This window comes from Typopeltis vanoorti, chromosome 19 (genome assembly GCF_054136105.1).
Source record: "Typopeltis vanoorti isolate ZY-2024b chromosome 19, IOZ_Tvanoo_1.0, whole genome shotgun sequence".
Classification (NCBI taxonomy): Eukaryota; Metazoa; Arthropoda; class Arachnida; order Uropygi; family Thelyphonidae; genus Typopeltis; species Typopeltis vanoorti.
The window spans coordinates 27,211,405-27,231,432 of record NC_143567.1 but is presented as its reverse complement, the minus strand read 5'-3'; the positions used below and the strand labels follow the sequence as shown (position 1 = coordinate 27,231,432).

At 35.3% G+C, this 20,028-nt stretch overlaps 1 protein-coding gene across 1 annotated transcript in view; it reads left to right on the top strand.

Moving 5' to 3' along the window:
* ArgRS-m (arginyl-tRNA synthetase, mitochondrial) overlaps positions 1-20,028 on the top strand; it is a 156,374-nt gene that overhangs the window by 21,619 nt on the left and 114,727 nt on the right. The window contains exons 3-4 of the mRNA XM_090409394.1: positions 1,074-1,170; positions 5,823-5,915. Of these exons, the coding sequence (XP_090265520.1) occupies positions 1,074-1,170; positions 5,823-5,915 (190 nt within the window). The remainder of the gene's footprint in view (positions 1-1,073; positions 1,171-5,822; positions 5,916-20,028) is intronic.

Here is a 20,028-nt window from a genome sequence, read left to right as displayed (position 1 = left end):
CATGGTCTGTCTCTTTCGACTTGCCAATAATGAAGGTAGTGAATGTATTTCTTATGTTCTCCATTGCAGATATTAACAGGTCTTCCTGTCTGTCCATAGTAGACCATGTTACAATCACATCATTTTAAATTCCATTCACATCCTCAGATAGATATGAATGGAGTTTATCCTTTAGTGAGCAGATCAGGGTTGCTAGTTTGTAGTCAAACCACAATTTAGTTTAGTGCTAAACAAATTTTGTACTTTTGAATTTCTTGTCATCTTTTCATTCATTTTGTGTTATTTTTAATTTTCTTAAAATCCCAAGTTAATTTTTTTATATAATTTTTAATAGAGTGTTTATTTTAAAGAATAAGATTTATCATCAGTATTTACACTTAATATGCCAAGAATTTTTAGCTTTTAGCTCAGAAGGCTTCAAATTCTTAGTTAGAGAAGAACATACTGGCTAGAGAATACATTCAATTGATAGACATAGCAGGCTATTCAGATTGGATTAACTACCCTGTCATAGTATAATTAGGTTTCTAAGAAGTTAAGTTACTTGGCCATAATAGTCTGTTGAGCCTAACATGAAAGGGAAAGTTGAAGTTATTGAGAACTTCTTTATGACTTGTGTTTTTGTTGAAGTGTTAAATGACACTGTAATAACATTAAATGTGAATTACTTGTATAAAAATATTTCTTTGTTCATAGAATTTTCACTTAGTTGTGTTGTATCTTCTACAGGATTTGAAAGTTAAGTAAAAATTTTATGAGTCAAGAAATATTTTTATGTTACAAATAATCCACATTTAATGTTTATTTTGATGTATTTTATCAAGTCTTAGTGCTGAATAATTTTTTAATTCATAATTGCTAAGAGCACTTCATGCATTTCACATCTTGGCGACATTACTACTTGCTAAGAAATTTTGTTCATATTAAACTAAAATGCACTATAATGTCGAGCTATTTTTCATAGTAAGTAATTGTTGTTGTTGGATGTTGTATCCATCAGTGACTATTTTCAGCAGTTGCTTATTTAATTTAAAAAAAAAATAATAATAAAATACTAATTGTCTTATATGTAGCATGGAACCACAGTTTTCTTTATCATGGAAGGCACTATGTGACATGGACTCACCTCCTGCTAATCCACATGATCTTGTGTTAGGCCTGAGAAATCTAGTAAGTAGTTATTTTGTTAATAATCTTAATTGTAATCTTAAAAGTCCTATTAAAAAAAAAAGGAAGTAAGAATTATATTAATAGAAGGAAAAGCCTACAGCACTTTAAATTTAACATTGTAAAGTTATGGAAATAAAGGATATTATAATTCCATCATTATTTTATATCCACATATTTGAATTTGAAATTGGCCAGAGAGCCCATGACAATGCAGTAAACTCTGTATTATCCCACCCTAAATTAACTGGGTACCTTGTTTAACTGAATTACAAATTTTGGAGTCACCAAGTTCTGTGCTTTGTCTCTATATATAGACAAAGAAATGCAATGTTCTTGATATTGGTTGTTTCATTTGTTTTATTCATATAGGCTGTTTAAGGGCAAGTTGATAATTGCAACTCTTCACTTTTTTACATGATTTGTTTGTAATTTTTATTTCTGTATTAGGAATAAAAATATATAAAAAATCTGCTTTTATTCCTCAGAGGAAGTATTTGAGGCAATTTAGCCATAACAAACTTTTGAGACTAGTGCACAGCTACCCTCCATCCTGCCAATCACAGTACCCAAGACTGTCAGTGATTTTAATTAGAATCTGGGAAGAGAGTATGGCAGGCAACTGCTACCATCTTGTGTTCCTAACACTATATATTATTGAATCAAATATCATGGGTTCTATAGTTGATTTTCTTCAGTTTATGGGATAAAAAAATGTTGAGTTTCCAGGGGAAAAAATCTGCTTACCTGTATGCAAGAGATCGACTAATTCAAGAACCAATTGAAGAAATACTTAGAAAAAGTCCAACTAGTTGCCAACTAAAATTGAACCTAGAATGGTCTTTCTTTAGCTAGTCTAGTGTTATGGATGCAAACTTCATTTCCACAGGCTCATATAGACACTTTTTATGTTAGATGTGTTTCAAATAAAGTGTATTGCAGTAAGTTTGGAGGCACAAAAATTGATATGATAAGGCAATTGATGTGAAGTTATCAGCTTCTGTATACAAATAGCCCAGTTGCGAAATTACTTCATGTGCAAACTTTATTTGTTTACACTTGGATAAAGAATTAAACTAAGAATATAATTTCTAAAAAAAAAAAAAAAAATCAGCTGATGCCTTTTTTATTCCCGTATACGGGGAGTAGGCAAGGCCATTTAGCCCTATCTAACTTTTTTTTGGAGACTGAGTGGGCAGTTCAATCTCCACTGGTACCCAATCAGAGACAGATGGCCCAAGGCTATCACTAATTAAGCGGTACACAGTGAAGAGAGACGGCGCAAATGTGCCACCATCTCGTGGTCCCTAACCCTAACACAATATATTTAATGTCTGAAATAATGTGGGTTCTACGGTCAATTTTCTTGAGTTTACAGGAAGAAAAACCCGAGTTTCCGGGAGGAAAAACCCGCTTGCCTGTGCCAGAGATCGACTAACTTGGGAACCGGTCGAAGAAAGGCTTAGAAAAATTTCCTCTAGTCGCCGACTAGACTCGAAACCAAGTCTTCCTTCGTGCTGCCAAGTGCGGTGGTGTGCAAACGCCACATCCACTGAGCTACACAGGCTCCATATAATTTCTTGTCATCTTTAATTTATAGTAGTAAGAATTTCTCATATAATGTTTGTCTGAATTTTTTTTAAGGTAATATATAAATAACAGAGATATTACAAAATTAAAGTGAGAGTTCATTTGAACAAATTTAAATAATAATTTCTAAGTAGAAGTTTGTTTAATAATCAAGCAGGACTGCAATTGTGAAAGACAAAAATTACATGACAAGGCATCTTGCTTGGTACCTACAAAAACAAGCGGAAAAACTTCCAACACCTATCTCTAATCCTCAGTATTTTAATAATAAGATGTGACACCTTTTGGCTACTTGTATATGAAAATATGACTTATGCATTACTTCAGCCTTAGTATTACCTCTGAGTCTGGCTTCCATAATGCATAGCATTATGCATACCCATAAGGATATGTGCTTTGCATTATGGGATATTAAGGCAAGTGATGGGAAGCCATTATCTTCTATATATATATATATATGAGTTGCCCCAGTCCTGATTATATTTCAGGTGCAAACTTTGTTTGCTTACACTTAGATAAAGGATTAAACCAAGTGTATAATTTCTTGGTATAATAGCTGTATACAAGACAGTGTTCAAACCAGTTTTAACTTATGGATCTGAGAGCTGGGTGAGAAGTAAAACACTTGACCAAAGACTAGATACCACAGATATGAGAGTCCTGAGAAAGATTAGAGGTGTGAACAGATGGCATCAATGGCAATATCATATTAAAAATGAGGATATTAGGAAAGAACTTGACATTGTCAGCATCCAGGAATGCGTTAGCAGAGCTAATCTCAGATGGTATGGTCACTTAAATAGAATGGGAGAGGAAAGATTAGCCAAACAAGTGTTCTCTTCCAAGTTGGCAGGAAAATGACCCAGAGGAAGACCAAGATATAGGTGGATTGATACGGTACAAAGTCCCTTAGATGATAGAAATATAAGATCTGGTAATGTTGGAGTCTTGACAAGTAACAGACTGATTTGGAGGAAAATTGCAGATAGGAGTTAGTAATGATGTAAATTTTTCATGCAGTACTATCATATCCTGTACACCCCTTGAGGGTACATAGCAGGAATTTGATGATGATCATCATCATCATCAAATTTAGGCCTAGCATGGCCTGTTCCGGCCTTAGAAGTCATTGTTGAATCGTTTAAGAGGACGTCCTGGTTTTCTTTTTCCTAATGGCTTGTATTTTAAGGCTTGTTTTGGTAATCTTTCTGTTTTCATTCTTTGAATGTGTTCCATCCATTTATGTTTATTTTTTAATTTTTTCTATTACTGGTTCTTGGTTTAATTCTTTCATAATTTCTTCATTTCTTTTGTGATCAAATAGGGTATACTTTGCAATTTTTCTCATAAACTTCATTTCTGCTGTTGTTAATCTTTGTTTGTCTTTTTGTTTTATTGTCCAGATTTTGCTTCCATACATTAAGACTGGTAGGGCTAATGTATTGTAGACTTTTAGTCTGATTTCTTTTTGAGCTAGGTTTGGTTTGAATATAGAGTTAATTACACCTGTTATTTTTAAATATTTTGCAATTTTTATGTTTATATCTTTTTCATTTTCATATGTGATCATACATCCTAGGTAGTTAAATGAATTCTCCTGTTCTAAGATCTTGTTATCTATTACTATTTTAGTTCTTGCTGGATCTTGTCCTTTAAAGGCCATAGTTTTTGATTTTTCTGTTGATATTATCATACCATAATCTTTGGCTATCTCATTTAGATCTAAAATAGCTTTCTGTAGTTTATCTGAAGATAAACTACCGAAAGCTCGTATAAACTTAAACATCCTCCTCGGCAAAGAGGAGAATATTTAAGTTTACTGTAGGAGAAAGTTTAATTCCTTGATGTAAATTTTTATTCCATTTTATTATTATTTCATTTAAGTAGATATTAAAAGAGTTGCTGAGAGGAGACATCCCTGTCCGACCCCTTGGTTTATCTTCCTCATATATGATAGCTCGTGATTTAATCTTATTTGTATTTGATTATTGTCATATATACTTATGATAGCTTTTAGGATATTATTTGGTATTTGAATTGCTTTTAATATGTTAAATAATGTGTTTCTTTTAACTTTGTCAAATGCTTTTTCAAAGTCAATAAATGCAATATGTGTTTCTAAATTGTATTCTCTTCTTTTCTCTATTATTAATTTTATGCAAAAGGCAGGGTCTATACATGATCGTCCTTTTCTAAATCTATTCTGTACTTCTAAAATAAAGTTTTCGGAATATTTCATTAGCTTGCTATTTAAGATTCTGTTATATATTTTGTAACAGGAATTTAGTATACTGATACCTTTATAGTTTTTAGAGTCATCTTTCGAATTTGATGATGATGATAATTGTATTTTTACTTATCCACACATGCCTGTATTGGAGAGCGGATATGCTAACTACTCAGGCAACCAGGCTAGTACGATAAAATAATAAATAAAATATATATATTTTTTTAAATTTTGACATGCTACTATTTTATAACATTTTTTTTAAAGACATGTTTTCTGTTTGTGTTTGCATGTCACAAATAAGACATTTTATGCTGTAATTTTTTATTTCTTTGACAACTGAAGTCTTGCTTGGTTACAAATTGAAATTTAGTATAGAAATTGCTGCTTCGATTTATGCAAATGAATTGTAATGCCATTTTTAATTTTGTAATATCTTGTTCTCTTTTATGTATGGCCTTAATAAAAGAAGAAATTCAGACAAATGTTTGAAAAATTCTGAATACTATTCTGCTATGAGGAATACAAATTGACTAGTGCACTTGCATTACATAAATAATTGTATGATTTATATAATGCAAGTTTTGTAATAATCAAGAGTGAAAGGTTTGAATGGTCATATAGCATTTTTATCTGTTTTTGCTATACAGATAAGCCATAAGCATTGTATCTGTTAATTTCAAATAATTTAGAAATAACTTCAGCTATAAAAGAAAGCACTCTCAGCATACATGCATTCATGTACACAACAGTGATAACATGACAATTTCAATATTCAGTATAACTTGTGTGTAAGGTATGTATGGATGCTTATTTTTGGATTATTTCTCTTTCTTAGGGTTGTCTAGCAGGTAATGAATTGACTGATATTACCTTTGATGCTGAAAATAACAATATTTTGTTCACAGTTAACCACAAATTATTTATGAATGTAAGTATATCATTATTATGTTTATTAATTATAAACAAACATATATATGTAATCTATATATTCGTTTATAAACTCATGTTAAAGAATATAAAGGAGACATGGAGTGAAACAGCACTGAGAAAGGATTAAAAATATTTAATTCTTCAAGTATTTCATTTTAGTCACAGAGATATCGTTATGGAGTACAATATGAGACTTGTTACACACTCCACCCACCCACACAAAGGCAACACAAAACTAAGTGAAATGCATGAACAAAAGACTAGAGTCCTAACTAGATGGGGTGCCCTCTGTGGACACCTTTTGGTGGCCTAGGATGTAAACTGGGATCTTATAGTATTAGTGTTTCCCATATTTTGGAAAGTTTATTTTTTCGAATATTTTTTCAAATTAGGCTGATTTCTGAGAGCAGCTGCAGATTCCAAAAATAGTCTTTCTCTTCTAAATTTACTGCGATGGAGCATGGTGATCCTTTTCCATTGATTCTATGAGTCGCATCGAAATCATGGTCTGAAAGGTCCAATTGACCATAGTCATGATTTTAGATGCATTTTTTTTGTGTGTGTGTTCTTCGATGCAGATATTGGCTGATCTTCCTGTCTGTCCATAGTAGGCCAGCTTGCAGGATGCAAGAACAGGGCACTTTATATACTCCAGACACAGAGGGGAGAGGTAGCTCATCTTTAATAGAATGTAAAGATCAGCTCCCTCCTCACATTATCTGCTTATAAATGAATCCTCATAGGATTTGTTTACAAACAAGCATTGTTACATTGTTTATAAATGAATCCACATGGATTAGTTTATAAACAATGTATGGATTATATATAACTATGAACATAGCTATCATTGCATACAATATTATATCTATGTGTGCGTGTGTGTATGCCAATATTTGCATATATTGGCATACATGCTTTTTCAGTTATAAGACATGGCTGATTAATTCAAAAAAAAAAAAAAAGTAGAATTTCTGTTAATTTAATGGCACTGCTAGTAATGTCTTTTTATGAAAGGACTTCATTGGATGCAGAAACACACAGAATAAACAATTCAGGGAAACACAAACATTAACATAAGATTGTAACTATCCTTATTAAGAAAGGATTGCTACTTTGAAATTATTTTGGGCATGGTGGTTCACTATCGATCTTTAGTAGAATGTAAAGATCAGCTCCCTTGTCACTCCACCCTGTTTATAAATGAATCCACATGGATTCATTTATAAATAATGTATGAATTTTATATAATCCATACATTGTATGGATTATATATCAGATCAAATTATAGATCAGTAGTGAACCACCATGGCCAAAATAATTTCAAACAGTAGCAATTCCTTCTTAGCATAATGATAATTGCTATATTTATTATGTTTATGTCTGTGTTTCTCTGAATTTTTTATTCTATGTATTTTTGCTCCCAAAATCACACACTCTCACACATGTTAAGCACATGTTTGTGATCTTACTTATACATTAGTTGAATCATAATTGAATAATAGTCTTGCAAGTTATAGCTGTTTTATATTCAGATGGTTAGGGTTGAGCATAATTTTTGTGGAATCTAATATCCTTCTTTCTGTATCCATCATCATCATCATCAAATTCCAGCCATGTATCCTCAAGGGGTGTACAGGCAAGATCTCTGATAACTCTGTGCCAAAGATGGAGCGTATGCTCATCCTTATGCCGGTCCTAGGCCTGGTTAAAAGAGGGAGGTTGAGCGACAGGCTAATCACCCATCCTCATAAAAAACCCATGATTACAGCCACGAGTGAAGCAAGAAATCCCTTGGGGCAGAGTACTATGACCTGTGGTCTCCCAAAGAATATTTACTTTAGAGGGGAGCCAACATCTATGATGCAAGTGTGGCAAATCCTCATGGAACCTCACTTGCAGATGAAGTCAATCACTCACCCTAAAATTAAATTTAAAATTGGAACATTTGCACAATGTACCAAATTGGAAAAACTAGGCAGATAGTCAATGAGATGAGTAAATACGGTCCTGATATCTTAGGAATTGCTGAAAAAAGATGGACAGGTTTTGGTGAGATAAGAACAACCGACAAATATTGCATATTGTATTCAGGAGATGATGAAAGACATGAGAAAGGAGTTGCAGTGATTGTAAGTGAGAAAGCAAGGAAAAGTCTGATGGAATGGAACCCAATAAATAACCAAATAATTAAAGCTAGATTTTTCTCAAGGTTCATGAAATTGACCATTGTACAAGTATATGTACCCACAAATGATGCTGAAGAAATGGAGAAAGCACAATTCTATGAAAAACTCCAAAAAGTCATTGATAAAGTCCCTAAACACGACTTGTTAATTTAATGGGAGACATGAATGCTAAAGTAGGGCAAGAAAGATGGAGGATGAACGTGCTATAGGAAACGAAGCGAGTGGTGAGCAAAATGAAAATGGAGAACTTTTTACATCCTTCTGTGAATTAAATAACCTCATTATAGGAGGTAGTATCTTTAAACATAAGGAAATTCACAAACTAACATGGTTCTTCCCCGATGGAAAAACAAAAAACCAGATCGGTCACATTGCTATATGTAATACTTTCAAGAGGACATTACAAGATGTAAGGGTTAAAAGAGGAGCTGATGCAGTTTCAGACCATTTTCTGCTAACCACAATAGTTAAATTAAAGCTAACAAGAAATTCAAAACTAAAAAAGAATAAGAAAATTAAATAACATTGATAAATGGAAGGAAAATAAAAGACAAATTTACTAATGAACTGAAGAATAGATTCTCAGTTTTGGAAGAATCAAATGAAAATTATGAGGAAAATAAGATTGAAGCCAACTGGAAAAAGTGTAAAGAAGCCTTCAATAAAACTGCTGAAGATATTTTAGGAGTGACAAGTGGGAAGTCACACAAAGAATAGATTACAGGAAAGACATTAAAACTAATTGAAGAAAGGAAGATAAAAGAGAAAATAAACAACTGCAAATCAGAAAGATTACATGGAGAATATCAGAAGCAATACCAAGAAGTACATAAGATGGTAAAGTGCTCCGCCAGAAATGACAAGAGAAACTACTATCAGCTGTTGGCTGAGGATGCTCAGAGAGCGAATGATACTGGAAATTTTGGAGAAGTTTATAAAATTATAAGACAACTTGGAGGAACCTATCAGATGAATGAATGTGGGGGTAAAAAAAAAATGGTCAACTACTAACTCAAGAGCAAGAAGTCTAACAAAGATGGAAAGAGCTTTGAAGAATTATTAAGTGTTAAACACGACTTTATAAATCCATATATCGAATCCCCTTTTGAAGAGATGCCAAATCAATTCGAATTTCATGTAAACATGGGAGAGATCACAGTGCAAGAAATCATGGAAGTAATCAAGATCCAAAAGAATAGAGAAGCAAGTGGAAACGATAACATTAGTGCTGAACTGCTCAAAGCTGACCTAAAAACATCAGCAACTATACTGTATAAACTGTTTAATATCACATGGGCATCTGAGAAGGTTCCGAGTACCTGGAAAGAATCACAAATAGTCAAAAATCCAAAAAAGGTGATCTTACAGAATGCACCAATTGGAGAGGAATCAGCCTATTGTCAGTACCATCAAAGATCTTCACTAGAATCATAATAAGCAGAATAAAAAATAGCATTGAGAAAATTCTGAGAATAGAACAAGCAGGCTTTAGAAATGGAAGAAGCACAATGAATCAAATTTTTATTCTTAGAAACATAATTGAACAGAGTGTTGAACTAAATTCAACTATGTATCTCAGTTTTATTGATTTTGCAAAAGCTTTCAACAGCATAGACAGAGAATGTCTATGGAAAATCCTGAAAAATTATGGATTTCCTGACAAAATAATAAATATTATAAAAGATTTGTATGATGTAAGTAAAGGACAAATTCTATTAAATGGAACAACTTCCTAAAGTTTTTACATCGAAACTGGTGTTAAGCAAGGTTGTGTCATATCTGGAACACCTTTCATCATTGTCATAAATTGGATAATGTGGCATACCCTGAAAAACCTGAAAACTGGAATAAGATGGAACATTGACACTACATTAGAAAATTTGGACTATGCTGACAACATTGTACTACTACTATCATCTAGATTTGAAGACATGACAGCAAAGTTAGAGGAAACTGCTAAACAAATAGGTTTACACATCAATGAGAAGAAAACCAAAATATTAAATATCAACAGTAAAAAGAATGACCCAATCTTTATAAATGGAAATCAAGTAGAAGTGACAAACACTTTTAATTACCTCGGAGCAACTGTCAACACGGAAGGTGGTACCAACAAAGACATTGCAATAAGAATAAAAAAATCTTGCTATGCATATAAAACTTGACAGAAAATTTGGAAATCATCCAAAATAAAAACAAATTTAACAGTTGTAATAGAAATTTAACTTAAAAAAAAAATAAGATGTATATACAGATTTAAGTTAAAAATTTGCACCTTTAAGGTGCAAATTTTTAACTCAACTGTTAAATCTGTATTACTTTATGGAAGTAAATCATGGAAATTAACCAAACAGCAAGAAAATAAAATAGATGCCTTCCAAACAAAATATCTTCGCAGAATTCTCAAAATTTACTGGCCAAATAAATTCTCAAATATTGAAATTTACAACAAAATCGAAACCAAATAGTCTATGTATTGAGAATGCCAACATCAGAACATACAAGAATAGCATTGACATGGATGCCTGATGGTAAAAGGAAGAGGGGGCGGCCCAAAATGACATGGCACTGGATGGTAATCCAAGAACGAAATGAACTAGGATGGTCGAGCTGGGGGAAAGCAAGAGAAGCAGCACTGGACTGAAGAGGATGGCATGCTAAACTCGTGGCCTCATGTACCTTATAGGTGTAAAGAGTAATAAGTCAAGTAAGTCAAGTCAAGATCGCTGATGCTGTCTACTTTACTTTGTGTGTTCTAGATTGGCTGTCGCCTGAGTCTGAAGAAGATAGTTCAGTCAGTGGCTATCGGCCTACTATAATGCCGCCTACCATAACATCCATGTTACTACAATATTTCTTTTAGAATGCAATAAAAAAAAACTTCATCAAATCCACTTGACTGATTTTCTTGAGGTGCATGAAAAAAATATTTTTCAGTTCAGATGAATGAAATGTGTTATTAATGAAACATTTGTGCTTGGGAGTAGTGAACCTGCAAGATGTCACCTCCATAAAATATATATTAAATACAATGTGCATTCAGTGTATTTTTTCAAGCCCACTTAGCTTTGACATGTTTTTTTTTTTCTTTTCAATTTTTTGTTTCCAGTTATTCGGGCAGAGAGAGAGAAAGAGAATGAACAAATCTTCAGTTTCTCCACTCATCATAAGTCAGATAGCAAGAAGATGTATCATGCTGGTAGCATAGCATTGAAAAAGAGATGTAAGAAAACATTCTATGGTTACATGTCAAGAGGTTATACTTTATTATTATTACGTGACACCTCCAAGGAGTCCAGAGACTCATCAAGAGAGGGGACCTACTCTACAGCTCTGTTTCCACCACTCAATCCACCAACTACAATGAACCACAACTACCATCATCATCTACATCACCACCACTAGTATTTTCACGGACAATTACAAACATCCATGCTCATGGCGGGATTCAAACCCACAATCTTTTGGGTGGTGAGCAGATACGCTAACCACTCGGCCAACCAGGCCAGCACTTACAGAGCACATGGATGTATGTTTTGTGATTTTAGAATATTTGAACAACTTCTATTATTAAGAGTGAGCTTTTAGCTATCATTTTATGAAACTGGAATATGCCTACAAAAATAGAAAAGTGATGCTAGTGAATCTTTTTCAACAAAAAGTAAAACTGGTGCATCTAAGTAGTTCATGGATTTTATAATACAAAATTTATATCATTGAACAAACTAAAAGGAGTGAATATATGACTCTTGTTAATTAAATATTTCGTCATAATTTTGTTGTGTAAAAATAACCATAATTTACAGTTGTGAATCTTTTTAGAATTGTTTTTGCACATTGGAACGACATATAATTAGCTTTGGTTTTGTAACTACATACTGTCACCACCTGCCATGTCCCCGATTAGAGATTGACATATATATATATATATAGAGATATTTAAAAAATAAAAAGAATGAAAAGTATTTTATGTTAAATTCTATTTACCAGAGATCTGATATTAGTTATCATTTCAATGGCATTTATTTAGTTCATGAAATTTATTAACTATTGTAAAGTAATACCTGTTGTTGTAAAAGACATTCTCATTTTGCTAATGACAATGCTGTCATTAACTTTATTACGTGCATGCATGAGCAATTCTCAGCTGGATATTAGGAGAGCATCAGTAACCAAGTGACACACGTGTGCACAGAGAGAGAGAGCGTGTCAAAGTTTTATTAGTTAGGAAAACATGAATCCTATGGCTGTGGATTAATAAAATGTAATTAATGTAATTAAATGGATTCTACCAGAAAGGATATAGTCAGTAAGTGTTCTATTTCAACATTTGAAAAAACTACTAAACTGAAATTTTTTTAATAAAATAAAGAGCCAAAGGCTTCATTTTGATTTCAATTGAGGAGAACAACAGACTTCATTGAGGAGGATCAACCATTCAAACAAATTCAAGACAAACCATTCAAAACAGGCCAGTGAAACTTTATCAAAATGGACAATAGAAGGCAAATATATGGACACTCGGACAGCATTCCTGTCTCCTATAAGTTCCGCGCAAGGCAACTCATAAATGCCAGCAAGTGTATTCCTGTAAGCTCTCTGGTCATGTTTTGTACGAAACTTTCATAGTTTCCACATTTGGCTTTGAAATAATGCCGATTTAATATCCACTCGATTTATATATAAGTAACTAAACTGAAAGTTGCCCCCCCCCTCTCAGGGACACAAGTGGTATGTTGCCATCTCAGTTTGATTTTAACTAGACTATTTTTATTGGATAAATAAATATTATTATTACATGACATCTTTGTAAGGAATGAAAATTGAAAATTGATCGAAGGATGCGTTGCAGTTGAGGACACTACAACACACAACCCATCTTCTGCATTACTTAATCCACCATCAACAGAGTACATAATCAACCATGCACACTATGTTATCTACTCTCCACTAAGAGTATGTCTGTCTGTCTGTTAAAATATATAGATAAGAACTTTACCATTTTGAGTCCCAAGAATCATGAACAGGAAGAAGTGTTCTAAGTGGAATGATACATTGAAGAAGAGGAAAATTTGTGTTTGCAAGAAACTGAGCGGAAAGGAGAAAAGGCACAGCAACTTGGAGAAGGATATCAAAATTTAGTGATTAGAAGGCTACATGGTGGCAGTGTTTGTGGAGAGCTCGGAGAATAAAATTATCGGAGAATAAAAATGATGAGACTGATGCAATGAGTGAGACTGCTCAGTTACGCGGAGCAATACACAAGGCCAATCGGCAGCTGGAGCGTTGGCAAAAATGTTTACCGAGTGTACTGACTGATAAACGGCAAAAGTATGATAGAAAAAATAAGAGTATGATAGTGAGTGTAAACAAAATGAAAGAGCGAGTGTTGTATGGAGATTCCTTAGTAAGAGGTGTGTTAGTTGAGAGCTTAACAAAATCGTACCAACCTGGTGCGAACGTTAAGGATGTAAGCGAGTCAATTAGAATGCAAAAGTAGCGGGTGAAAGAATTGATAGTGGTAGCAGGTACAAATGAGACAAAATGGCTATGAGTGAGGATGTGAAGGAATTGCTTGAGGTAGCAAAAGAGAAGAATGAGAGAGTTAGGATGGGGAATCTGTTGCTGCGGTATGACAGTGAAGAGCATAGAAGGAGGGCCATAATTGCAAATGACTTTATGCGTGAATTATGCAGGACGAATGGTGTGGAATTTGTGAATGTGTGGAGTGAGTTCGATGGGCGAAAGGATTTATATAAGATGGATGGTTTACATTTGAATGGATTTGGTGTATGGAGACTTGAAAAGGTGTTGTTGAATGTAGTCGAAGTGGATGTGCAGAATCAGGGAAACTAGAGTTATTAAGGGGGGCTGAAGTAGATATGCAGACTTTAGGGAGAGAGTTGAGTGTATGAATGTGTGTAATATGCCCAAGCGAGTACGAAAGACTACGAATCAGAATGGGATAGTTAGTATAAGGCATCAAAATAGGGATGGGACAAATGGGCTTCTGCAATTCATATATACTAATGCCAGAAGTATTAGGAACAAGAAGGAAGAATTTTTGGCTTGGTTGGCACTCCCAAGCCACAGGTTATTGGCATTAGTGAAACATGGCTGACAGAAGATGATATAGCTAGTGGGATTGAATGTGAGGGGTATGGTGTGTTCAGGAGTGACAGGAATAATAAAATGGGGGGAGGAGTGTTATTGACGATAGCTGATGAGCTCCAGCCAAGGAGAATAGAAGTGGAACTGCAGGATAGAGAAAAGAGCACATTTGAGGCCATTTGGTGTGAGATTGAAACTAGCAGAACAAAATATATAGTTGGGTGCTGCTATAGACCAGGTGATGGAATAGATGGTGGAGATAGTATGCATAAGCAAATAGAAGAAATGAGTGGAAGGAGGGTAATTATTATGGGTGATTTCAACTATGGTAACATTGATTGGAAGGAGGAGAGGACACATGGGAAGAAGGAATTGGATTTTATGCGATTATTAAGGGATAACTATCTGCGACAGCATGTAATGGAAAATACTAGGGGTCAGAGAGTGCTTGACCTAGTAATTGCATCTGAGAATTTGGCTATAACGAATATGACCACGTTGCCACCAATTGGTGAGAGTGATCATAGGGTCTTGACTTGGGAGGTGGCTAAAGGTGTGGAATTTACAATTAAGACAGGGTACATGTGGAATTATCGGGCTGGTAAGTATGACAAGCTTAGGAGTTTGATTGGTTCAGTGCCATGGCATGTAAAACTGCAAGGGCTATATGTTGATAGTGCATGGGAGGTGGTTAGGAAGTGTTTGCATGAGGCAATGGCTGACTGTATACCTAGAGTCCGAATAATAAATCAAGTGGGGGGTGAATGGATGAATAACACCATTAAACTTGAACGGCAAAAAAAGAAACAACTATGGAGGGAATTTAAGGAGAAAGGTGACCTGCAGGCACATGAATGGTATAAAGTGCAGGCCAGAAGGGTAACGAGTGTGGTAAGAAAAGCAAAAACGGATTATGAAAGAACATTAGCCATGCAGACTAAAGAGAATCCCAAACAGTTTTTTCGATATGTTGCAAGTAAAAGAAAAAATGTATATGGCAGAATGATTTTAAAGAATGCTGATGGTAGGGAGGTAACCGAATCAGTTGATATAGTTGAATTACTGAGCGAGCACTTTGCAAGAATATATCATCCAGGTGGTGAATGAACCAATTATATGGGAATTGTGGTGAATAAAGTAGAGGTGAGTAGTCTATTACAAAACCTCAATGTCAGTACATCTGTGAGATTGGATGGTGTACCAGCTTGTGTCATACGTGAAGCAGCTAAAGAATTGTCAGTGCCCTTGACCATTTTGTTTAATTTGAGTCTCGGGTCTGGGTTAGTCCCAAGGGGGTGGAAAGAGGGAAAAATAGTTCCGCTGCATAAAGGAGGTTTCAAGACTGTTGTTGTAAATTACCGACCGATTGGCATATCAGGAATCGTTGTCAAGGTATTGGAGAAATTAGTCAAGAGAAAAATACAGGATTGAAAGATGAAAATGGGATACTGTATGGGAGACAACATGGTTTTGTGAAGGATAGATCATGCCTCAGTAACTTGCTCACGTTTTATAACACAGTGACGGCTTAACTGGGTAAGAGTAATGGGTGTACAGTGATTCTACTGGCCTTTGACAGGATACCACATGGAATTCTAATCAGTAAACTACAGCATATTGGAATGGATATAGGGTTGGTGAGATGGATAGGAGGGTGGTTGATGGAGAGATATCAGAGAGTAGTTTATTCAGGAGTAGAGTCCAAAAGACAACTGTCACTAATGTTGTGCCGCAGGGTTCTGTTCTTGGATCACTACTTTTCAATTTGTTCATTAACAATATACGAAAGGATATGAGAGGAACAGTTCGTTTGTTTGTGGATGATGCAAAGTTGGGTAGGGCAATAATGAATGCAGATGACGTCAAAATTTTGCAAGATGATTTGGATAGATTGGAGGTCTGGACTAAGGAGAATGGATGTCAATTTAATGTGGCAAAATGTAAGGTTATGCATTTTGGGGTGAAAAGATTAGCAGCAGTTTACTACATTGGTGGAACTGTACTCCAGGAAATTGATCAGGCCCGAGATTTGGGAGTGCTGGTGGATAAGGAGTTGAAATTTAGGAGGCACATTGCAAAAGTGGCCAAATCAGCTCATCAAATCACTTGGTTGCTGAAGAATACGTTTGCAAGCAGGTTATTGTTCCTCTGTATCGAGCCTTGATAAGACCCCATCTCGACTACTGTGCCCAGATTTGGTCACCTAGGTTTCTTCTTGATGGGGAGGAGGTGGAGAGGATCCAGAGACGAATGATCAAGATGATAGCAGGTCTATGGAATGAACCTTATGAGAACAGGTTGAAGATCTGTGGGTTGCAAAAATTGGTTGATAGGCAGAAAAGGGGTGATATGATTGAGACATTCGAATTACTGAAGGGTTTCTATAAGATTAATTCAGAAGATATTTTTGAGAATAGGACTGGTGATGGTGGGAGGACTAGGGTCCATACATGGAAGCTGGGCAAGAATGTGGTTAGCAAGGGTGTCAGAGCTAGGTTTTTTACTTGGAGAGTGGTGAATGAGTGGAATAAGCTGCCAGCGTCTCTTGTGGGTGCTATGACTGTGAATGAGTTCAAGGCGAGGTGTAATAGATACTGTGTGAATGTCGAATAGTTGTTGTTAACATGATGTTAGGGCCTCCCTCGATGAGTCTGTCAACTCCTTGGAGCTGCCCAAAATAATAATAATAATAATATTAAGTTTTGATATCTGGGTAAGAGTAATTTAAGAAATGATATAGATATAATAGTGGATAAAGATATGAGAGAGAGAGAGAGTGAAGGTGAAAAGGTATGGCACTAGGTTGATGACCTTAAAGTTAGGTACTTGGAAAATTGTGTTTATATATCATAGCAGGCAGGTTTAAATGATAATAGTAAGATGGAGTTTTGGAACTCGTTAGATTAGCTATTGCAACAAATACTAAATAGAAAGGTATTATTACTATAGCAGAAGACCTTATGGACATGCAGATAAAGCTAAAGGTTGGTGGACTGGAGATAGAAGTAGTGGAGTTCTGGTATTGGAAATCACAGTGGCAAATGATTTGGCAATGGTGAATACATTCCTAGAGGAAAGTGAAGAGAGTGTGTTATAGACTGCTTTATGATGGGAAGATTATTGTAAGATGTTACACTGATCTTTCAGTGTAAGATCATACTTACACTGAAAGTACATAGTACATAGTGATGGAATAGTGAAGTGCAGAAACCAATTTGAGAAAAAAAAGATTATTTCAGGAAATGACAAATGATTAAAGGATAAGAAAGATGAGGAGTATGTAAGAAGGCTAAGTTAGCAACATTTGATAGCATGTGTTAAAAATTGGATACACTGAAAGAGCAAATAAAAAGTAAGGTAAGTATACAAAAGTAAGGGATGGTAAGAGTAGAGGGGTGTGAATTATATTGGGAATGTATTCCCACAAGCCCTCTGGTCAACTTACAAAATTTTCATAGTTTGTACATTCGGCTTTGAAATAATGCTGGATCTAATATCCACTTTGCTTATGTAATTTTACATTGCCGATTTTACATTTGGCTTCAGTTCGGCAATGGTTTAGTAATTACTTAGTAATTAAATAATTACTTAGTAATTGCAAGCGTAGACTTCTGTGGCTAATTGGTTCAAAAGACATATTTCGATGATTACACCACATTTTTTATTATTCAGTTATTATAATATATTGAAATAATAGTTCCCGACAAGTTTCGTAAATCGTAGGATTTACATCTTCAGGGGTAAATAGTATAACTTAAAGTTTAAACAAGAGAAATTAATAAATACAAATCATAACCATCTGGTTATTCATAAACTCAAATAACAGAATGCAGATATAAAACGTTATTGACTTGAACAATACTGGACGATGTCACGTGTTCTTGTTCAAACAGTCCGAGCTCAAATTGAGGTAGATTTTTTATTAGAGCTGACCACACTTGATGGAGAATTAAACCTTGATTTTTATTGCATTGGGTTGGTTTTTCAGCATATTATCAGCTTCTTTAAATTTTCTTATGTAGCAATTTTTTATTATTATTATTATTCCGGGCAACTCCAAAGAGTCGACAGACTCATCGAGGGAGGCACTAACATCATGTGAACAACAACTATTCGACATTCACACAGTATCTATTATACCTTGCCTTGAACTCATTCACAGTCATAGCACCCACAAGAGACTCTGGCAGCTTATTCCAATCATTCACCACTCTCCAAGTAAAAAACCTAGCTCTAACACCCTTGTCAACCACATTCTTGCCCAGCTTCCATGCATGGCCCCTAGTCCTCCTACCACCAGTCCTATTTTCAAAAATATCTTCTGGATTAATCTTATAGAAACCCTTCAGTAATTTGAATGTCTCAATCATATCACCCCTTTTCTGCCTATTGACCAATTTCTGCAACCCACAAATCTTCAACCTATTCTCATAAGGTTCATTCCACAGCCCTGCTATCATCTTGGTCACTCGTCTCTGGATCCTCCCCATCACGAAGAAACCCTGGTGCCCATAACTGGGCACAGTATTCCAGATGGGGTCTTATCAAGGCTCGATACAGAGGAACAGCAACTTGTTTGTCTCTGCATGTTAAAGTATTTTTCAGAAGCCAAGTGATTTGATGAGCTGATTTAGCCACCTTTGCAATGCGCCCCATAAACTTCAATTCCCTATCTACCAACACTTCCAAATCCCTGGCCTCATCAATCTCCTGGAGTACAGTTCCACCAATGTGATATACTGCTGCTATTCTTTTCACCCCAAAGTGCATAACTTACACTTTGCCACATTAAATTGACATCCATTTTCCCTAGCTCAGTCCTCCAAACTATCCAAATCATCCTGTAAAATTTTGACATCCTGTGCACTCACAATTGCTCTACCCAACTTTGCATCATCAGCAAACAAGTGAACACTTCCTCTCAGATCCTTTCCTATATCATTGATGAACAAATTGAAAAGTAGTGATCCAAGAACAGAGCCCTGCGGCACACCACTAGTCACAAGCCATCTTTTAGACTCAACTCCTGAATAAACATCTCTCCATCAACCACCCTCCTATCCATCTCACCAACCCTATATCCATCCCAATATGCTGCAGTTTACTGATTAGGGTTCCATGTGGTATCCTTTCAAAGGCCTTGGCAAGGTCCAGTAGAATCACTGTAAACCCATTACCCTCATCCAGTTCAGCCGTCACTGTGTTATAAAACATGAGCAAGTTACTGAGGCATGATCTACCCTTTACAAAACCATGTTGTCCCCCATACAATATCCCATTTTCATCTATCCAATCCTGTATTCTTTTCTTGACTAATTTCTCTAAGACCTTGACAACGATTTCTGATATGCTAATCGGTCGGTAATTTACAACAGCAGTCTTGGAACCTCCTTTATGCAGTGGAACTATTTTCCCCTCTTTCCACCCCCTCGGGACTAACCCAGACCCGAGACTCAAATTAAACAAAATGGTCAAGGGTACTGACAATTCTTTAGCCGCTTCTCGTACGACACGAACTGGTATACCATCCAATCCCACAGATGTATTGACATTGAGGTTATGCAGTAGACTACTCGCCTCCACTTCATTCACCACAATTCCCGTACAATCTACTGGTTCATTCGTTTCTGCAATGTCACCACCTGGATGATATATTCTTGCAAAGTGCTCACTCAGTAACTCAGCTATATCAACTGATTCAGCTACCTCCCTACCATCGGCATTCTTTAAGTATGACATTTTCTATGTATGACATCGTCGTTTTTTGCCAGAGTACATTGTGTCCAGCGGAAGTGGTATGGAAAGCAAGACCCG